The sequence below is a fragment of the Delphinapterus leucas genome, chromosome 20 (assembly GCF_059928025.1).
Source record: "Delphinapterus leucas isolate spDelLeu-1000000601 "Yukka" chromosome 20, BTC_Dleu_Yukka2, whole genome shotgun sequence".
Classification (NCBI taxonomy): domain Eukaryota; kingdom Metazoa; phylum Chordata; class Mammalia; order Artiodactyla; family Monodontidae; genus Delphinapterus; species Delphinapterus leucas.
In genome coordinates, this window is record NC_143148.1 from 47460383 (window position 1) to 47477156 (window position 16774).

General features: G+C 56.1%; 1 protein-coding gene across 1 annotated transcript in view; it reads left to right on the forward strand.

Annotated features, from left to right (window-relative positions):
• The window catches only part of VAC14 (VAC14 component of PIKFYVE complex), a 97765-nt gene that overhangs the window by 27875 nt on the left and 53116 nt on the right, over positions 1 to 16774 (forward strand). Inside the window, exons 11-12 of the mRNA XM_022583235.3 lie at positions 2871 to 3015; positions 3244 to 3309. Of these exons, the coding sequence (XP_022438943.2) occupies positions 2871 to 3015; positions 3244 to 3309 (211 nt within the window). The remainder of the gene's footprint in view (positions 1 to 2870; positions 3016 to 3243; positions 3310 to 16774) is intronic.

Sequence of the window (16774 nt, forward strand, 5' to 3'; positions counted from 1 at the left end):
GTTATTTGGCCCCAACAGAGCGCCACCTGAGGGAGATGCCATAACGGGCATCGATTTCTGCCCTCAGTAGAGATGCTCAGCTGGCCAGGAGCATCTCGGGACCACTGTGAGTTAAGGAGCCCAGCTGGCCGAGCGACTGTCTATCCTTGGCATCTTGGGATCCTATTTGGGCCACTTGGATTTGGAGCGCCCCCCACTCCAAACACAGATCAGCACCAGGCTTCCCCAGTGTCCTCTCTCGCGCGGAAATGGTGCTGCCGTGGACTCTCTTGAGTGCGGCCCATTAGGAGCCAGTGCCATGCAGTGGGTGAGGCCACTCTGGACTCGGATGCTCGCGTTCAAGTTGCCAGCTCCGCCACTCCCCAGCTGTGTAACGTGGAGAGGTTACTTAACGTCTCTGTGCTCTGATTCCCTCGTCTCCAGAATGGGAACAGCATTGCTGCTGGCATAGGGCCCTTGAGGGAAGTGAATCGGCTGTGCAGGTACAGAGCTCAGCATGATGCCTCGCACAGAGTATTTATGCAGAACATGAGTAATCATCGTTTTGAGTACCATCGCCGTCATCACTGTTATCAGAGCCGTGTGTCATCTTGTCTCCCCTACCCCAGCAAGGTTCATACACCCCACTGGGCCTGAACTGCAGGGTGGATGGGGGAGCTGGGTTTGGCACTGCCTTCCTCCCCACCAGCAGGACACAGCTGTGCTAGATCAGTGCAGCCCTGAGTCCCCCAGGCCTCCCTCCTGAGGGCTGTTTCAGCTAAGAATGTGGCAGCGACCTGCCAGACATGGGGCACTCATGGCACCCTGGGCCCCATGTGGCAGCTCCTGCTGTGGAAAGGGACTCACTGCAGACCTTGGGTTCACGGGGTCAGGAGAGTGCAGGCAGGGAAGGGGCTTCCGTTCATTCCCCACTGCTTTCCGAGCTCGCTTTGTTAAGGCCTTGGGCTGCAGGTAGGCATCTGAAGTGTCTCCAGCCATGGAGACACTAATCTCCAAGTTCCTGCCCACCCAAGGAGAAGAGCTTACAGAGCACCCCAGAAGGTGCTCAGTAGGAGGCCAGTGCTATGGGGAAAAGAGGAACTTGGAGATTAGACAGTAAATCCTGGCCATCGGAGGAGGGAGAGGAGTGTCTAGGAAATTGTCAGAGAAGAAAAGAAAATGCTTGGGAAGCCCTGGGATGGCCTGCCAGCCTGCCCCTGCAGAGCCTGCCACATGTGCTGCCCAGTGTGTGCGCCGTGGTCCATCTGAGCTGAGGGTGCTGAGGGCATGAAAGACACACGGAGTTTAAAAGACTCCGGACATAAAAAGAATATAATGTGCTTTATTACTAATCTATATATTGATATTTATATTGATTCTGTGTTGAAGTGACATTTGGGGTATATTGGGTTAATTACAATATATCATTAAAATTAATTTCACCTGTTTTCTTTCTACTTTTTAATATAAAACCGAAAAGCATAAAATTCTATCTGTGACTCGCATTATGTTTCTGTTGGACAGTGAGTGTGAGAGAGATTAAGAGATTGTCCGGGAGGCTGCATTTGCCACCCTGGACTTGTCTGTCTGTGGGGGAGTTTCCCCATGTGTCTTAGGCTACCAAAGACCCCAGAACTTCCAGACATATGGCTCTTGGGGAGATCTCAGTGGCAGCCCCACCCAGAGGCTCAGGTCTGCTGGGTCGCGTCACTCACACGCCCAGCCCCTCTAACCACCAGAGGATAGAAGTGCCCACTTGCACCCCCGAAACGAGCACCATGGGGAATCATCAAACAGTATTAAACAGCAGTTCCGTTTAGCACTTAACAGAGCTAAGATCATGCCCGGTAGGAATTCACTTCAGATGAGCTTCAGGAAGTCTGCAGGCGAATTGGGAAAGCACAGGCATCGAGTTCCTGATGCAAATGAATAATTGAGCAGCCTGGAAATACCATGAAAGGCCGTTTTTTACAGGCGAGCGATAGTGTCCTGCGTCGGAGGGGAAAGGAGCCCCTGCCTGACATCCTAAGGCCCTCTGTCCTTGCCGTCCCCATCCCCGACAACCCTGGCCAATGCCTGGACACCGTGCTTTGGGCAGAGGGCTAAGTGTCAGTGTCCCAGCAGCACCCAACCTTCCTGGGGCTGCTTGGCGGGACTTTTCTCTGCCTGGAGACCAGCAGGGCTTTGGGCCAGGGAAGCAGGGAGCCTGTGCCCCACTGGAGCAAAGACATTCTGAACAAGCTCCATTCTGTAGGCTGAGGCTGTGTCACCTCTTCCCCGACTCAAACAAGAATGTTACAGCTTCACAGGCAGCTCTCAAGGCCTCTCAACCAGGTCAAACGTGGTGCTGAGTGCCCTGGAGTGTGACGAGGTGAAGAGCCACGATCCCTGTCCTCACGGGAGAAGTGTTCTTTGGGTGCCTGGTGAAGGACCTGTTGGATTTAAGGGGTGTTACCGGGGTCATCCCCTGGACTCTCTGGACATGGTGGTTTTGTTTTATCAACAAAGGGTCTGGACGTAATGCCCTAAGGGCGCTAAACAGTCTTTCAACCATGAGGTCTGCTAGGGCAGAGCTCTTTGATATCAGAGAGGTTTTCTCTGGTACAAGCCTGCTAGTGCTGGAAAGAGAAAAAGGGGAAGCGGGTGGCTGCCCGGCAGAACGGCTTTCCTCCCCAGACGTGGTTGTTGGAGCTCCTACCTTGGAGACGGAGGAGGGGAGCGGAGGGAGAGGGGCCCTCTGAGCGCTTTGCGCGGTGTGTGCCCTCTGCCACTGCCCCAGGACAGCGGGCTGAGCGTGCGTTTCTCAGTGTGCGGGGCCAGGGTGCGTCTGCAGCTCTAGGGGCGGGGGCCTGATGGGCTTCAACCTGGCTCCTTCCTGGTCTCACCCGCAGCACTGAGAGGGCCCCCGTCACCCTCCACCTCGACGGGATTGTGCAGGTTCTGAGCTGCCACCTCAGCAACATGGCCATCGGGATGATGACCAGAATCGCTGTCCTCAAGTGGCTCTACCACCTCTACATCAAGACCCCCCGGAAGGTGAGCCCCCGGGCCCCTCAGCCCTGCAAGCCAGGCGGCTGCTTCTGGGTGGAGTTTGAGGGCCTGCCCGTGCTTGGTAGGATTTTGGTCGTTGCAGTTCTGGAGAAACCGTGACCAGGAGAGCGGTGGCAGATGCCTGAGGAGCCCTCGGTGTCTTGAGGGGGGTTTGGGAGGTGTTCCCTGCAGTGGGGGAGCTCACGTGGGTCCCTGCTTCTCTGCTCTCTCCAGATGTTCCGGCACACAGACAGCCTCTTCCCTACCCTACTCCAGACGTTATCAGATGAATCCGACGAGGTAGGTCACCAGTGCCCCCTCCTCTGTGCCCCGGCTGCCAGCCTCTCCTTTTGATGGGATTGTGTAGCTGAGGGGTGCTCATTTTGTTGTTGTTGTTCTCGTAAATCAACACCCCTGAAATCACCCTATTCCTCCTACCTGGTGAGGTGCATCCATTAAGAGAAAAGCTGTTTACTGCCCTCAGCTTTGGGAATAAGGACGCTGTCTTTGTGGGCCCTTCTGAAGAGAGCGCTGGGTCAGGGCACTGGCGAGGAAACCAGTCCGGCGGGGAGCTCCTTGTCCCTGGAAGGCCGTGGAGAGTGGTGATGGGGAGCCCAAGGACAAGGTCCATCCCGCCTAGCTGCCCAAACTTGGGCAAGTCACTGCCCGGCTCCGCACCTCAGTTTCCTTCTCTGTCCGACGGGGTAGTAACAGCACACGGGGTTGTGAGAACGAAATGACCCACGAAAAATGCCGGGTGCTGTGCTGGGCACCCGCTAAGCACTCAAGGAGCGTCCGTTGTGATTCATTTCAGCTGGACTCCATTTTGACCTCTAGTTTGAAATCGGACCCTGAAGCTTTGCGTTTATTGGGGTCACCGAAAGTTAAAGGGAGAGGCTGGCCCCGTCCCAGGCAGCAGGAGTAACCCCAGGTGGGGGGGGTGTCTCAGAGTGGGGCAGGGGGAGCAGGACCCTGCATCTGGCCATGTGGGGGAGGGGCTCCTCCAGCCGCACCTCTCCCCACGCCATTCCCAGCAGCGTTCTGTTCCGTGGACTTCCTCACCAGGACTCCCCTGCTTCCCAGCCAAGGGGCAGGATTTGTAGTTGGGTGTTGCCATTTGCCGGGGTAGCATCCCTTCCCTCCGCCAGTACCAGCTCCAGGCTCTGTGTTGGCCGCTGGCGGCCCGCGCCTTGACCCGCCCCTCCCTCCCCTCTTCTTCCCTCCTCGGGGCTCCGGGCAGCTGTGGGCTCGGTGAGGCAGCAGGCTCGCGCGCACCTGCAGACCTCCCAGCTGCCCAGCGGGAACGAAGAGCAGACGGGCTGGCGCGGTGGGAGAAAGAGGGAGAGGGACGTGGCTCATGACTTCCCGTGGCAGGAGGCACCTTGGTCCTTCCCGGGCTGGTACCAGGCTTGTGTGGAGCCCAGGGCAGCTGTCCTGCAGCCTGACTTTGCTTCCCTGAACCTGAGCTGAAGAGAGATGCAGATAGGCAGGTGTCCACCTCTAGGTCCTCTCAGGGACTCTGCACTTCCAGAAAACTCAAAGCAGGTGGTCTGGGAGTCTGCCCGTGTCCCCTCCTGCCTGTCCACCACACACACGCCTGTGCACACACACGCCACCACCCCCTTTTTCCCCCACCACCTCTGCAGTGTGAGGCCCAGGTGGACGTGGCCCAGTTCTGCCTGAGTTAGGACTGACTCACTGCGCAGTCACGGCCCTCATTTCAATACAAAAAGGGAGAGAATAGCTTTGCTGATTGGTTCCTTCCCGAGTACTGCAGTGGAAGCAGCTGAGTTTTCAGTCCTTTAAATGGAGTCGTTTAAGCCCATCCAGCCTTCTTTGCTCGCGATCGGTCTTTGCGTGCGTGTGCATTTGAAGGGAGCCGGAGGAGACGCAGTCCATGAAACAGCTCTGTTCAGGTTGCGGCTGTGGGAGCTCGATTTGCTGAAGTGCCAGGTGTTGTGGGGCTTTGGGGCCCATCTTGTGGGCCTCCGGTGGGGAGGGGATTGCAGCTGCTCCTGGGGACAGTGACCGGAGTGGGGTGAGGCGGGAGGGTGCTCCTCTAACAGCCGTGAACGTCCCTGCTTTCCCATCTCTCCAGGGGAGGGATTTAGGGACCTCAGTATCAGTGGCGAGTTGTGGTTTTGCCACATCCTGGTTCTTCACCAGAATCACGTCCGCAAATGTCCCCCGCCGAATCTGGTGACCTTGAGAGGGTACAGTGTACTTGGCAGTGGAAATACAGCCATGAACAAGACAAAGTCCCTCTTCTGAAGTGAGCTTCCTTTCCAGGGTATCTAGGAAGTGCTGTCTGTGAGAATATCCCAATACTTCCAGGTACAGCCCTGATCTCAGATTGGAGCTCCCTGGGGTGCAAGACCCTGAAAGGCCATCTAGTCAAGTTGGACCACAGTCAGATTGGTGGGGAGGGGCCCCTTCCTAGGGAGGGCTTCACAGAGCCCCCTCGCTGATGGAATGTAACTGTGGCCCACCCTACGCAGGGCCGTACATCCAGCCTGGGGCCTCAAGGCACAGTTTAGCCTATTTGTAACAGCTGACTTGTGTGAGGTCGTTACAGTGCCAGGAACTGTGCTTAGACCCCTTAGCTGTTGTATCTAGAGAAGGTTCAACAGTTCTGTGGGGGAAATACTGTTATCATTTCATTTTACAGTTCAGAAAACACGGCCGAGCGAGGTGAGGTTAAGCTGCACACAGCCAGGGAGTGGTGGAGCCAAACTCAGAACCGGATCTGTTTGACTCCAAAGCCCGTCCTCTTAGTCGCTTAACCACCATGCCCGTGTTTCACCACCTGCGGCCCTGACCGCCCACATCAGAACCCCAGCTCGTGTTTAGTCATATCGTCATCCCCATATGCCTTTTTCTCTTGTTCCACAAGTTCTTGAGAAGAGTTCTCTCAGTCTGGTGTGGAGAGGGGTGTGTGTATTCTGAAAAAGTTCTCCCTCAGCCCCCTGACCCTTTGTCCGCTTTTCTTATTGATTTACAGGAGCTCTTTGTATATCGGGGACATTCCATTTATCATGTATGTTGCAAATATTTTTCTCTCCCCGGATGATTGTGATATACCCACGTGCCCATCACCCTTGGTGAGAGCCACTGGCCCCCGGGGGACAGAGTGTACCCAGGTGTTAATGATGCAAGAGCTGGGCACAGGGAGGGGCAGAGCCTTAGAGACCTAGCTCTGCCTCCCACCACCATGTTCCACAGTCCCCTTGGCACGTGGCCTCACTGGGGTGTCTTGTGTGCCGTTGTTTCTCTGTCCGCCTCCCCTTCCCCCTGCCCCAGTGGCAGCTTGGTAGTCCACACCCTTCCCCCGCCCCAGTGGCAGCTTGGTAGTCCATCCACACCCATCTGGCATCCTCAGGTTGTCTCTGCTTTACCTTATTCAGGAGAAGCGGCTGTTTCCTCAGTACCGCCTGCTCCTTGCAGACTTTATCTGAAAATCCCTTTTGTCAGAAAGAATTTGCAGGTGTCAAATTAATATTCTTCGCACTGGAGTAGAAAACCTCCCATTAGCTGGAGATCCAATGACTTGTTTTTAAGTGAAAATGCAACCCCGATTCAACAGCGCAGAATGCATGGCACGTGCACAGAGCTTCCTGCTGGACCCTGGTGGGAGGTGGGGCTGCTTCTTCCCCTGCCCGGAAGATGCCAGTTGTCGGCTGCCTCCCGAGCCTGCAGCTGCCGGGGCGGGCTCTGCCCGTGAGCCCCCAGAGGACAGGTCTTCTCCATGTTCCTGGGGGTGCGGCTGGCTCAGTTGCAAGGGGGTGGGGGGAGGGGTGGCTCGGTGATTCCTCATCCTCATCTTACTCTCAAGCACAACTTGCCTCCTGACCTGGATTTAAAATCCTCAGCGGGTGGGGGAGGACTTCCCTGGCGGTCCAGTGCCTAAGACTCCTCGCTTCCACTGCAGGGGCTGTGGGTTCAATCCCTGGTCAGGGAACTAAGATGCCATGCGGCACAGCCAAAAAAAAAAAAAAATCCTCAGGGGGTAATGGTGGGTACGTGTCATTATACATGTGTCCAAACCCACAGAATGTACAACACCATGAGTGGACCCTCATGTCAGCTATGGACTTCGGGGGATATTGATGTGTCAGCGTAGGTTCATCGATCGTAACAGATGCTCTGCCATGGTGAGGAAGACTGATAAGGGGGAGGCTGTGCGCATGCAGGGGCAGGAGGTATGTGGGAAATCTCTGTACCTTCTGCTCAGTATTGCTGTGAACCTAAAACTTCTCAAAAAAATAAAATCTATTTTAAAGAAAGAAATATGTAGAATTAAAAATAAAAAGTCTCAGTCTCAGAAGAGACCTGGAAGGATGTCTGGTGCCCCTCCAAGGGAATGTAGCATCCCAGACAGCCAGCCACCAGACCTGAGCTCGAATCACAGGAGCTCTAACCCCTCCTCACCATGGACCATGGGCAAGAGCCTAACCGCTCCAGCCTGCTCAAAGGGCCATGATGTCTGGACATGCCTCATAGACCACTGTTTAAAGGGACAGAGTAAAACTCCTGGTCCGATCCTGGCCCTTCCTAACAACCTGTGCATCACCCCAAGTTCTTCAGGGGAAATTGGCATTTCGCTCTGTTGAACTCTTCTGCCCAGGAGCAGGGCTTGTCCCCATTTGAGTCATCTTGTAAAGCTTCGAGGTCTTTTTTGTAGGTCTTATTCATTATGAAGTTTACTTTCAGTATTTAAAATTTTGTTGTGACTTTGAGGGGCATTCCTTTCCGGTAATATTTTTTCCCGAGTGACAGTGCAGCCCGGTGGCCAGGCTGTCCAGGAGTCTGGTCCTGACTCTGCCACGTAATAGTTGGTTGGGGGATTCCCTGGCAGTCCAGTTGGTTAGGACTCTGCGCTTCCACTGTAGGGGGCACAGGTTCTATCCCTAGTCGGGAACTAAGATCCCCCATGCCGCATGGCGGGGCCAAAAAAAAAAAAAAGTTGGTTGCCCTTGAGCAAATTACATAGCCTCTCTGAGCCCACTTTTCTTATCTGAAAACCGAAAGTAATGGTGGAACCACCCCCCCCAGGTTGTTGTGATGATTAAATGAGATCGAGAATGTCAAATGCTCAGCACAGGACGCAGCACATGTAAACACGTGGTAAACGTTAGCTCCTCCGACGCTGGTTATAATTTCTGTGAAAATGGCAGAGACACACTGAAATCAGGAAGGTGGGCTCCACGTTTGCCCCACGTCCTTCCTGCCTCAGTTTCAGCAGCAGAAGCTGGAATGGAAGCAGGTCTCTGTCCCGTTTCCCTGCCTGTCTCTAGGACCACACAGGCCCTTTGCAGATGGCCAGAGTAGGTGGGGCTGTTGGGGGTTCATCGTACATTTCCAGGTCACAGAAAAACCAAGAGGAAGGCAGCAGGACCGGTACCCCATCCTGTGCTTTCTCCCCCTCTGTCAGCCCCCCAGCAGCCCTGAGATAGCGCTGCCCAGAGCGGGGAGCCCATCGTCAGTGGGCTGTGTTGCAGTGTCACCGGTGGAGGGGCTCCCAGCTGGCTGCCCCGGGTCCAAGGGAAGGAGGAGAAATGCCATCCGCAGCAGAGGACCTGCACTGGGGCCTCTCACTGCCACAGCTTCTTGCTGATGCCATTGAGATCCAGAGGGGCACACCTCCTGGGGCCACCAGAGGCAGCCTCCCAGAGGCTTCTCAACATCTCGGAGCTGGGGTGTCCCTAACACCTTAGAGCAGACATTCTCAATCCAGGAGAAGTCCCCCCCTCTTTCCCCTCCCCTAGTTGCAAAGTAACTATGAAGAGAAATTGTGGATGGGAGTTTATGGCTCATGTGTTCAAATTCTAGAAATTTTGGAAGGTAGGTTAGTGAGGGCATTACTCACGGCAGTGGTAGAGTTTCTAACTCCGGAATCCATTAACTGCATGGAGAGTGTGGTCTGGCTGTCACACCCAGTGGGACATAACAGCCATGACTAGGAGGCCAGAATAATGGGGGGATAGTTAGACGGGTCTAAGAAGTGATCTGGGGGCATCTAACAAAGGTACTTAAAGTCCCCCATGGGAACAGTGATGTACCCTAGTCCAGAGTAGCCCAGTGCCTTTCCTGTCCTCTACCCCATGGTATGTCCCAGAAGTGTCCAGACCTGTGGGCGGGAGTGCAAGAGCTGCCCCGCCCTCTGCTGAGTCCCGAGGGAAGGGGGGGCCGTCAGCTCTTCTCTCTAGTGCGAGACTTGGCCCATCAACCCACTCTGTCTCGGGGCGCTCGGACCCTCACCAGCAGGGGTGTTATCAGGGAACAGACACGACTATATTTGAGGGTGGTGGGCTTTGGGGGACAGGGAGAGGATTTCATTTGTTTTCATGGTCCAGATCCCAGGAGAAATGGAGCGGGAGAGGTTCTCAAATCTCTCAAAAGAGAGAGCTCTGCGGGGCTACGCTGAGTCGCCCCAAAGAGAAACGGGCCGAGGCCGGTATAAGGGATGGGCAGAGTGGCTCTGGGATTGTGCTGTGACTGTTGCCGCTGCTGCTGCTGACTGGAGGTCTGAGCCCAGTCCCCCGGCGCGGACTTGGGGCGAGGCTGCCTTTGGCTTCTTCTGCCTCGGGAAGCGGCAGCCGTGCTGTCCCATCATGTCCCTTTCCCTCTCCATCCCTCATCCCACCTGGTCCACAAAAGCACTCCCTCAACTTTTCCTCTCCCCAGGAACCCTTGTCACTATGGTCTGGCGGGGTCGGCCAGTTGGGCCCAGGGATTCATCTCTCTGCTGTAAAGGGATTTAGTTGGTGGCAACAGAGCCTTCCGCATTGGGGGAGGCCCCAAACCCAAGAGCTGTGCCCTGTGGGTGGTGGGGAGGCGCCAGTCCCCATGGGTTCCTCTTCTGACTCACATTCCAGCATGACGGGCTGTGCTTTCCTGCCCTCGGGAAGGAGGGCCTTCTGTTGGAAGTTGGCCATCCCTCAGTGTCTGCCCCAGAAATGAGGGCTGCCACTTATTTAGAGGCCCCTGTAATTGACAGCAGCTTAGAGAGCCAGTGATGGCCTGTCCGACGCCCCCAGCACTGGCGTCCTTTGGAAACCGTGCTGGTCACTGTGTGCCGGACGCCATGTGTCTGGGAGAAGGAGAGGCAGAAACCAGTTTATGGGGTAGTTGTGCTGGTCAGAGTGCATCGCATCTGTTGCCTTAAGGAACCTGCCTGGTGATCTTGGAGTGGTTTTCATTATCCCCAGTTTGACATAAGACGAAGTTCAGGCGTGAGGACGATAACTTGCCCAAGGTCACACTGCCAGGAGCCAGAATTGGAAGTCAGCTCTGTCTGATTGCAGAACATCTAAAACCCCGCAGGAGGTCTGACCTCGCTGCACAGCGGGAGTGCCGCCGGGATGGGGTGCACTTTACTCTTCAGCCTGGACACACTTGACTTTGACCTGCCCCATCGGGCTGCCCCGGGGCTGCTCACCCACCCACGGCCCCATCCAGAAGGAATGGGCCAGTGGCAGGGACGACTGAGGGGCGGTGTGGAAGCAGCCTGGGTGGAGAGCAGGAGGACAGGCCTCTGCTCCACGCTGCCCACTCTCCCCGTGGGACCGGGCAAGTCCACGGCATCTCCTCACCTCCATTTCCCTCCCTAAATTGCGGTTGGACTGGATCGTGATAGTCCCTTCCAGCTCTGACTTTGTGTGGTCCTGACTCCACTGCCTGGAATACTAATGCAGCCTGCTCAAAAGTGGACAGTCTTCTGTAAGAATGGGGCTTGTTTTTCCTTCTCATATCCTTGCCTCAGTTTTTATTTCACTCCAATTTTCATTCCATCCACTCTCCAAAACAAACAAAAACAACCCCTCCACCACCCACCACCCCCCGCTTCAATTTCGAAGATTTCTTTATAGTCAGATCACACGATCAGGTCAGATGCCAGCCTGGAGAACCGAGGGGTGAGATGTCAGGGGCCAAGAACTTGCTTCCTCTCGCCGAGAGCCCACCTCACATGGAGAGATGAGCTGGGCCACAGCACAGACAGCCGAAACAAGGAAGGTGTGGACCCTCTCCTGCTGCAGCCTTCCGGGGGCTGGTCCACTCAGCTCTCCCTGGGGCTGACCCTGCGGCTTCCGTTGGAGGCTTTGGAGAGGAAATGAGAGGAGGGGAAGTAATGAGCAGGGAGAAAAGCTGTGGCCAGCAAGGCAGAGACACAGGCCTCTAGTCACAAGCCACAGGGACAGGTGGCCCCAGGCCCCCACGGCCCAGCAGAGGCACTGGCCGTCAGCGCTAGAGGTCCTGGAAGGTCTTCTGCAGTGAGCCCTTGACGCAGACGATTGCCGTGGAGGGGGCAGGGGAGAGGGGCGCGTGGTCTCAGTCCCAGAATTGAGCCTATGGGGAGGCCTGCTGCTCTCATCCTTCCATATCTCTGCACTGTGTGCTTTCACTGCCCCGCATCAGCCTCCCTCAGGTAAGGGGGGACCCACAGTACTCGCTGTCGGCCGCCATCACCTGCTCTAGGAAGGCAGGTTTGTGTGCCGGGAGGGTTTTCAGTCTTCATCTCTGTCTGGATTCCCTCCACTGATGGGCAAGTGAGGACCCAGAGCTGCACCGTAACTGGAGCACCTGAGTTGGGCAGGGGCCTCCTGGTGAAGGCGAGGGTGGACTGAGAAGGGCAGATGAAGGGGAGGTTTGCTTTCCCGAAGTAGGGCTGGGCGGCACAGGAGGGAGTCCACAAAGGGGAGCTGGTTGCAAACCGTCTTACCCTGGACAGGGCTGGGGGCTCCCAGAGAGCCGAGCTACAGGCCGACTGGCCTCCAGGGATGAGCAGACCACCTGCCGCAGCCCATCTCTCCTTGAACTCAGGAAGTGATCAGTCACCTCACCTAGAAAGGTCAAAGTCCAACAACCCAACAGAAGTGCCACAGGGAGCCACGCACACCAGGGCCACTGTCAGAATCCTCTGGAGCTTTTTTTTTTAATAGGTAGGTTGTTTGTTTTGGCTGCACCGCGTCTTAGTTTCAGCATGAGGGATCTTCGTTGCAGCATGCAGGATCTTTAGTTGTGGCACACGGGCTTCTTAGTTGCAGTGTGCACGTGGGATCTAGTTCCCCGACCAGGGATCGAACCCAGGCCCCCTCAATTGGGAGCTCAGAGTCTTACCCACTGGACCACCAGGGACCCCTCTCTGGAGCTTTTTAAAATCCGGCTGTTTGGGCCTCAGCCCAGACCTCCTGAATTGTTCTCTGAGGTGCAGCCTCGTGGCCTGGGTGCTGGTATTCTCCACAACCCGCAACGATTTTGATGCTTGTCTCTGGTTGAGAACAGATCAGCCTAAGATCCTATTGGGAGGCTAGGGGCCAGGCCCCTAGCTCTCAGCCCTGATGCCCTCTCTCCATAGCCCTTGTGGTGGTGGCCAGGCCAGGGGCCCTGTTTTTACCCGCACCCCCACCCCACTTGCAGCATCTTGAGAAGTCAAAATTTCTCCCAAGATGTGTGTCGATTTCTTCTCCTCCAGAGACGGCCAAAGCTGAGTCAACTAAATTTCCCTGACATCTTCCTGTTGGCAGTTTGCAAGGCCCACGGACGGGGTGGGGAGTTCTGGTTGCTAGAGATGCTGAGGACAGGAAGTGTACCTAACGCTCGCTCCACGCCAGACCTGTGCTGGGCATCACCCAGCAGGCGTGGTCTTAGTCCGTCTCCACAGCAGCCCCTCGAGGGTGCGTTCTGCTGTGTCCCCACTTTACTAAAGTGGAAACAGACTCAGGGAAGTGAAGTAACTAGGTCAGGATCTCGGCTTGATGCTCCGTGAGTCCACGAAGCCTTATTTGTCACGTACGCCACCCACTCCTGCTCATCAAGGCCGGCCAGGTCCCCATCTGTGTCATCATAGCACCCTGTGCCCTCAGACCCTCTCACAGCCCTTGTCACACTCTATGAGGACAGAGGCTGTGTCCAGCACATAGGAGGTGCCCAGACGCGTTTATGAGCAAGTGAAGAGACGGGGTGGGGCAGGTGGTGAGCTGACCCCACTGCGGCCTGCCCCACCCTCCTCCCTCCCTTGCTGGGGCCTGGTTCTGCCTCCTCGGACCAGAGCTGAGTGGCTTGCAAGCACGCTGAGATTAAGTGGAGACCTGGTAGTGGGCAGGAGACCGGGCAGCCCCACGCCGCTCTCCTGGTTGCCATGGACTGGTGCCCCGGAGACAGCGGCCCCTCGGCTCATCGCCTGGTAACTGAGCTATAACAGGGTGCGCACTGCTCCCGAGCTGCCCGCAGCGTGGCCGGCCCCTTGCCTGTTCCCTGTCTGGCTCGTGGGGAGAATTTGCCTCCTGGAGGTGCACCTACTGGTCAGGGCCTCTGGGATGCAAGTGAGTGATGGCTGGCTTCAGCAGGAAGCCCTGGGAGTGGGAGAGAAGGGGTGGCGGGGGCGGGGGGGACTGGTCTCCAAGTTGTCTCACCCCGGGCTGGCCTTTCCCTCCTCTCCCCTCAGAGGGATGGAGGCTGGAAGGCTTTAGGCTGCCAGAACCCATGCTGTGCTGTCACTGTGGAACTTAATAAGCAGTAGGTGCTGGCCTTTGGCATGTATGGCACATTTCAAACTTCACTAAAAGCAGAAGAGAAGAAAGAAAGAAAAGAAAGCAATCTTGATTCCTAAGGGCATGCTTCAAAGTCAGGCAACAAACCAAGATATAATCCTTTTTTTTTTTTTAAGTTGATTTTGCTTTACCAAGCCATACAAGGTTTTAATCTGCGTAGTTTTCTCAGTGGGAAAATAGGTCTAAGCCTAAGCCGTCCTTCTCCCCCACCCCCAAATCTAAGTGTTTTTGGCAGTGCTTTCCTTGCTTGTTGCAGAAGGCAGGGCTGCAAGGCTGCGGGACCCGCCTCCCAAGAGTGCTGGGCATGGCCTGCTCTGACCCCGTTGCAGCGGAAAGCTTTTCTGGGAAAACCGCTCCCTCCTGGGCTGGGTTGCGCTGGGCCAGGCTGGAGCCTGGTCGCTGCTTTCTCCAACCTAGGTTTGCTCTGTGTCCAGGGCAGGGGCTTTCAGTCCCAGTGCCGGCTAGTGCCAGGTGCCATCACCTAGAGCTCCATAGTTTGACTGCTGCGGGGCCTGTGGAGATCCTTTGACCTTCCCTCGGCTCCCCCAGGGGACCCTTCCTGGGAACGGCAGCCTGTGTTCCTAGAGTCAGTTCTCTGGCTGATTCCACCAGCCGCAGAAGCCATTCTATAGGTGTCAGGAACTCAAGAGGCCTTGGCCTGCTGGGCTGTACCCGTTGTGAAGAAAGGGGATAGGCTTCTGTGTGGAAGGAAGCAGAAGGCCCCAAGGCTTCCTGTGGTTGCCTGGCCTCGGTGCCTCTTCATTTACTCTTAGCTCCACTTCCCAAGAGTAAGGAGTGGCCTGACCTGATCCAGCTCTCAGGCATGGCCCTGCAGCCCCACTGCTCTGGACAGAGGCATCAGATGGCAGTGGCCCGCAGACCTCAGCCTCCAGGACCTTCAGCCTGAATTCACCTCTCCCACCAGCCCGAGTACATCACTTGGAAACACTCTTGTGGCCTCCTCCTGGCTGGGACTGGAAAGGGCCCACCCTGGGGATTTCCTTCCCTCCTCATGGGACTGGAAGGCTGAGCCAGTTGACATCTGGGGCCTCCAGTGGCCTAGCCAAACTTTGGAGAAAGCTTCTTAGAGATAAGTGGGTAGAGAAATGGGAGGCTTTTCCAGCCATCCCCTTGGCAGAAGCTGTCCAGAAGCATCCATCTTCCATTTCCTGCCTGGCACTGCAGGTCAGCGAGAATTTATTCAGTATCTGCTGAGTGCTTCATCTGGGGCTTCATGTTCAGGAGTCTTGGTAGGAGGAGAGGACGGGCCTGCAAGCCTAGGGAAAGCTTTGACCTTGTAAAGCTCTGGGTCTCCAGCTATTCCCAAGGTGGCGAAGGACCAACAGGAACGTGTCGCGGAGCGGGGAGGGAGCCTTCCGCCCCGAGCGATTTTCCAGGGCTGGTCTGTGGACAAGGTGTTGGGACAGAGAGCGCCTGGATGGACCAAAAAGGGAAGGAGGGAGCAGTCACCATCCGGGAGACTGTCCTTGGCCTACTGGAATGCAGGGGGTGACAGCCTGCCGTGGCCCATCCAGACGATGACTCCCCTCCCACACTGAACTGTGCCCTTAGCTGCTGTCAGGTCACCTCCTAGAAGGAAGGCCTTTCTCAGGAGTCCCATGGCTTCCTTACTTTGCTCCCCAAGCCACGGAGGGTGTGACACCCCTTCCCCCTCACCTCTGCCACCTTCCCCTCAGAGTTGCTTTGTCAAATGTTTTCCTTACCCAGTTGCCACCGACCCTTTCACTTCATCGATGGCCAGCTCACTCAGGGACCAGGGACCAGCTGATGTGCCTTCCCCACCCCCCCAACCCGTTGCCATGGTGACGGCAGGCACTCCTCCTCCTGCAGAATATTGCTTTCTTGTAACCTTTTTCCCTCCCTCTCTTTCCCCCCTTCTTTCTCTCACACAGAAAGAAAGCACAAGTGTTTTATATTCATTCCGCGAAAAGCTGTGTAGTGCATACTAATTGGTGTGGCTTCCTCCTGCTTCTTTGAGCCTTTCCCGTCCTCAGAGCCAGGACCACAGGCCAGCGCAGGCATGGGCCCAGCCGGCCCGCTCTCTGGAAGGGGGACTGGCTCTGCGTTTCTAGAGGCCGAGCAGTGCGTTTATAGCTCTCGGCCTTTTGTCCAGGCCGTGAGCGTGATCAAGGCTGCTGAGATCACCGTGTCCTTCTCCCCGAGCTTCCTGTCCTCAAGCCAAGGGCTGCGAGGTCTCCAGGGAAGTAGAGCACTAACACCCTGGCTGGCACAGAGACTCAAAGCCAGGTCCAGCTGGAGAGTGGCTCCTCTGTGGTCTCTGTTGCTCTGTCCCAGGCCCCCTGTTGGCGTTGCCCCCTGGAGCCTCTCCTCACTCCCCAGGCAGAGGCAGAGTCCCGGCCTAGGCCTGCGTCAGGATTGTGGTTCCGTAGCCTCAAGTCCAGCACCTGGACTGAGTGGTTTTGCTGCTTGGCTGGGGGAGAGCCAGTGGCTGGACTTGATGGGCCTCGGAACCAGGAGCGGCTCCCCGCCAGCTCCCCACTCTGCTCTTCAGGCAATTCCTTGCCCTCCATTTTGATAGCCCCTCTCAAGCCCCTTGCTCTGGAGGCTGAAGGAGATGATGGTATGTTCTCTGACTCCCACTTAAAGGGGGCTCCCACTGTACGGGACAGGAAGGACGCTGTGTGCGCGCGTGCGTGTGTGTGTACAGCAGACAGTGGGGCTGTCTGTTGGCTCTAGCCCCCCGGGGACCAGAGACAGATCTTGAGGCGTGGCCGGGATCACTGAAGGAACCTGTAGACGACATTTCCAGCTTTAATTGTGCAATTGAAGTGTAATTTGCATTCATTTGCCATTTGGTGTTAAACTTTCTAAAATAAGAGAATTCAAAATGCGAAGTGAGAAATGAGAATTCAAAATGCAGCTTTGCTTGCTGTGCTCTCCAGTGGGGCAGGAGGAGGTGTACAGAGATGGGCGCTGCAGACTCTCTTTGGTGCAGAGATGAAATCTGAAGGCCTCGATGTGTGCGCTGCTGTTCCTGCCCAGTCCCTGATCCAGGGCCACTGACCAAGCTCGGCTGTGGCACCAAAAATCTCAGCACAGAAGCAGTACGTGAAGTATCTCCTGTAATCTTAACAACCTTGCAAGGGCGAGTCCCCATTGGCACATATGAGGAAACTGAGCCCCCCATATCACCTGCAAAACCAAGTTCAGACCTGCCTCTTTGCCTGGGTCTT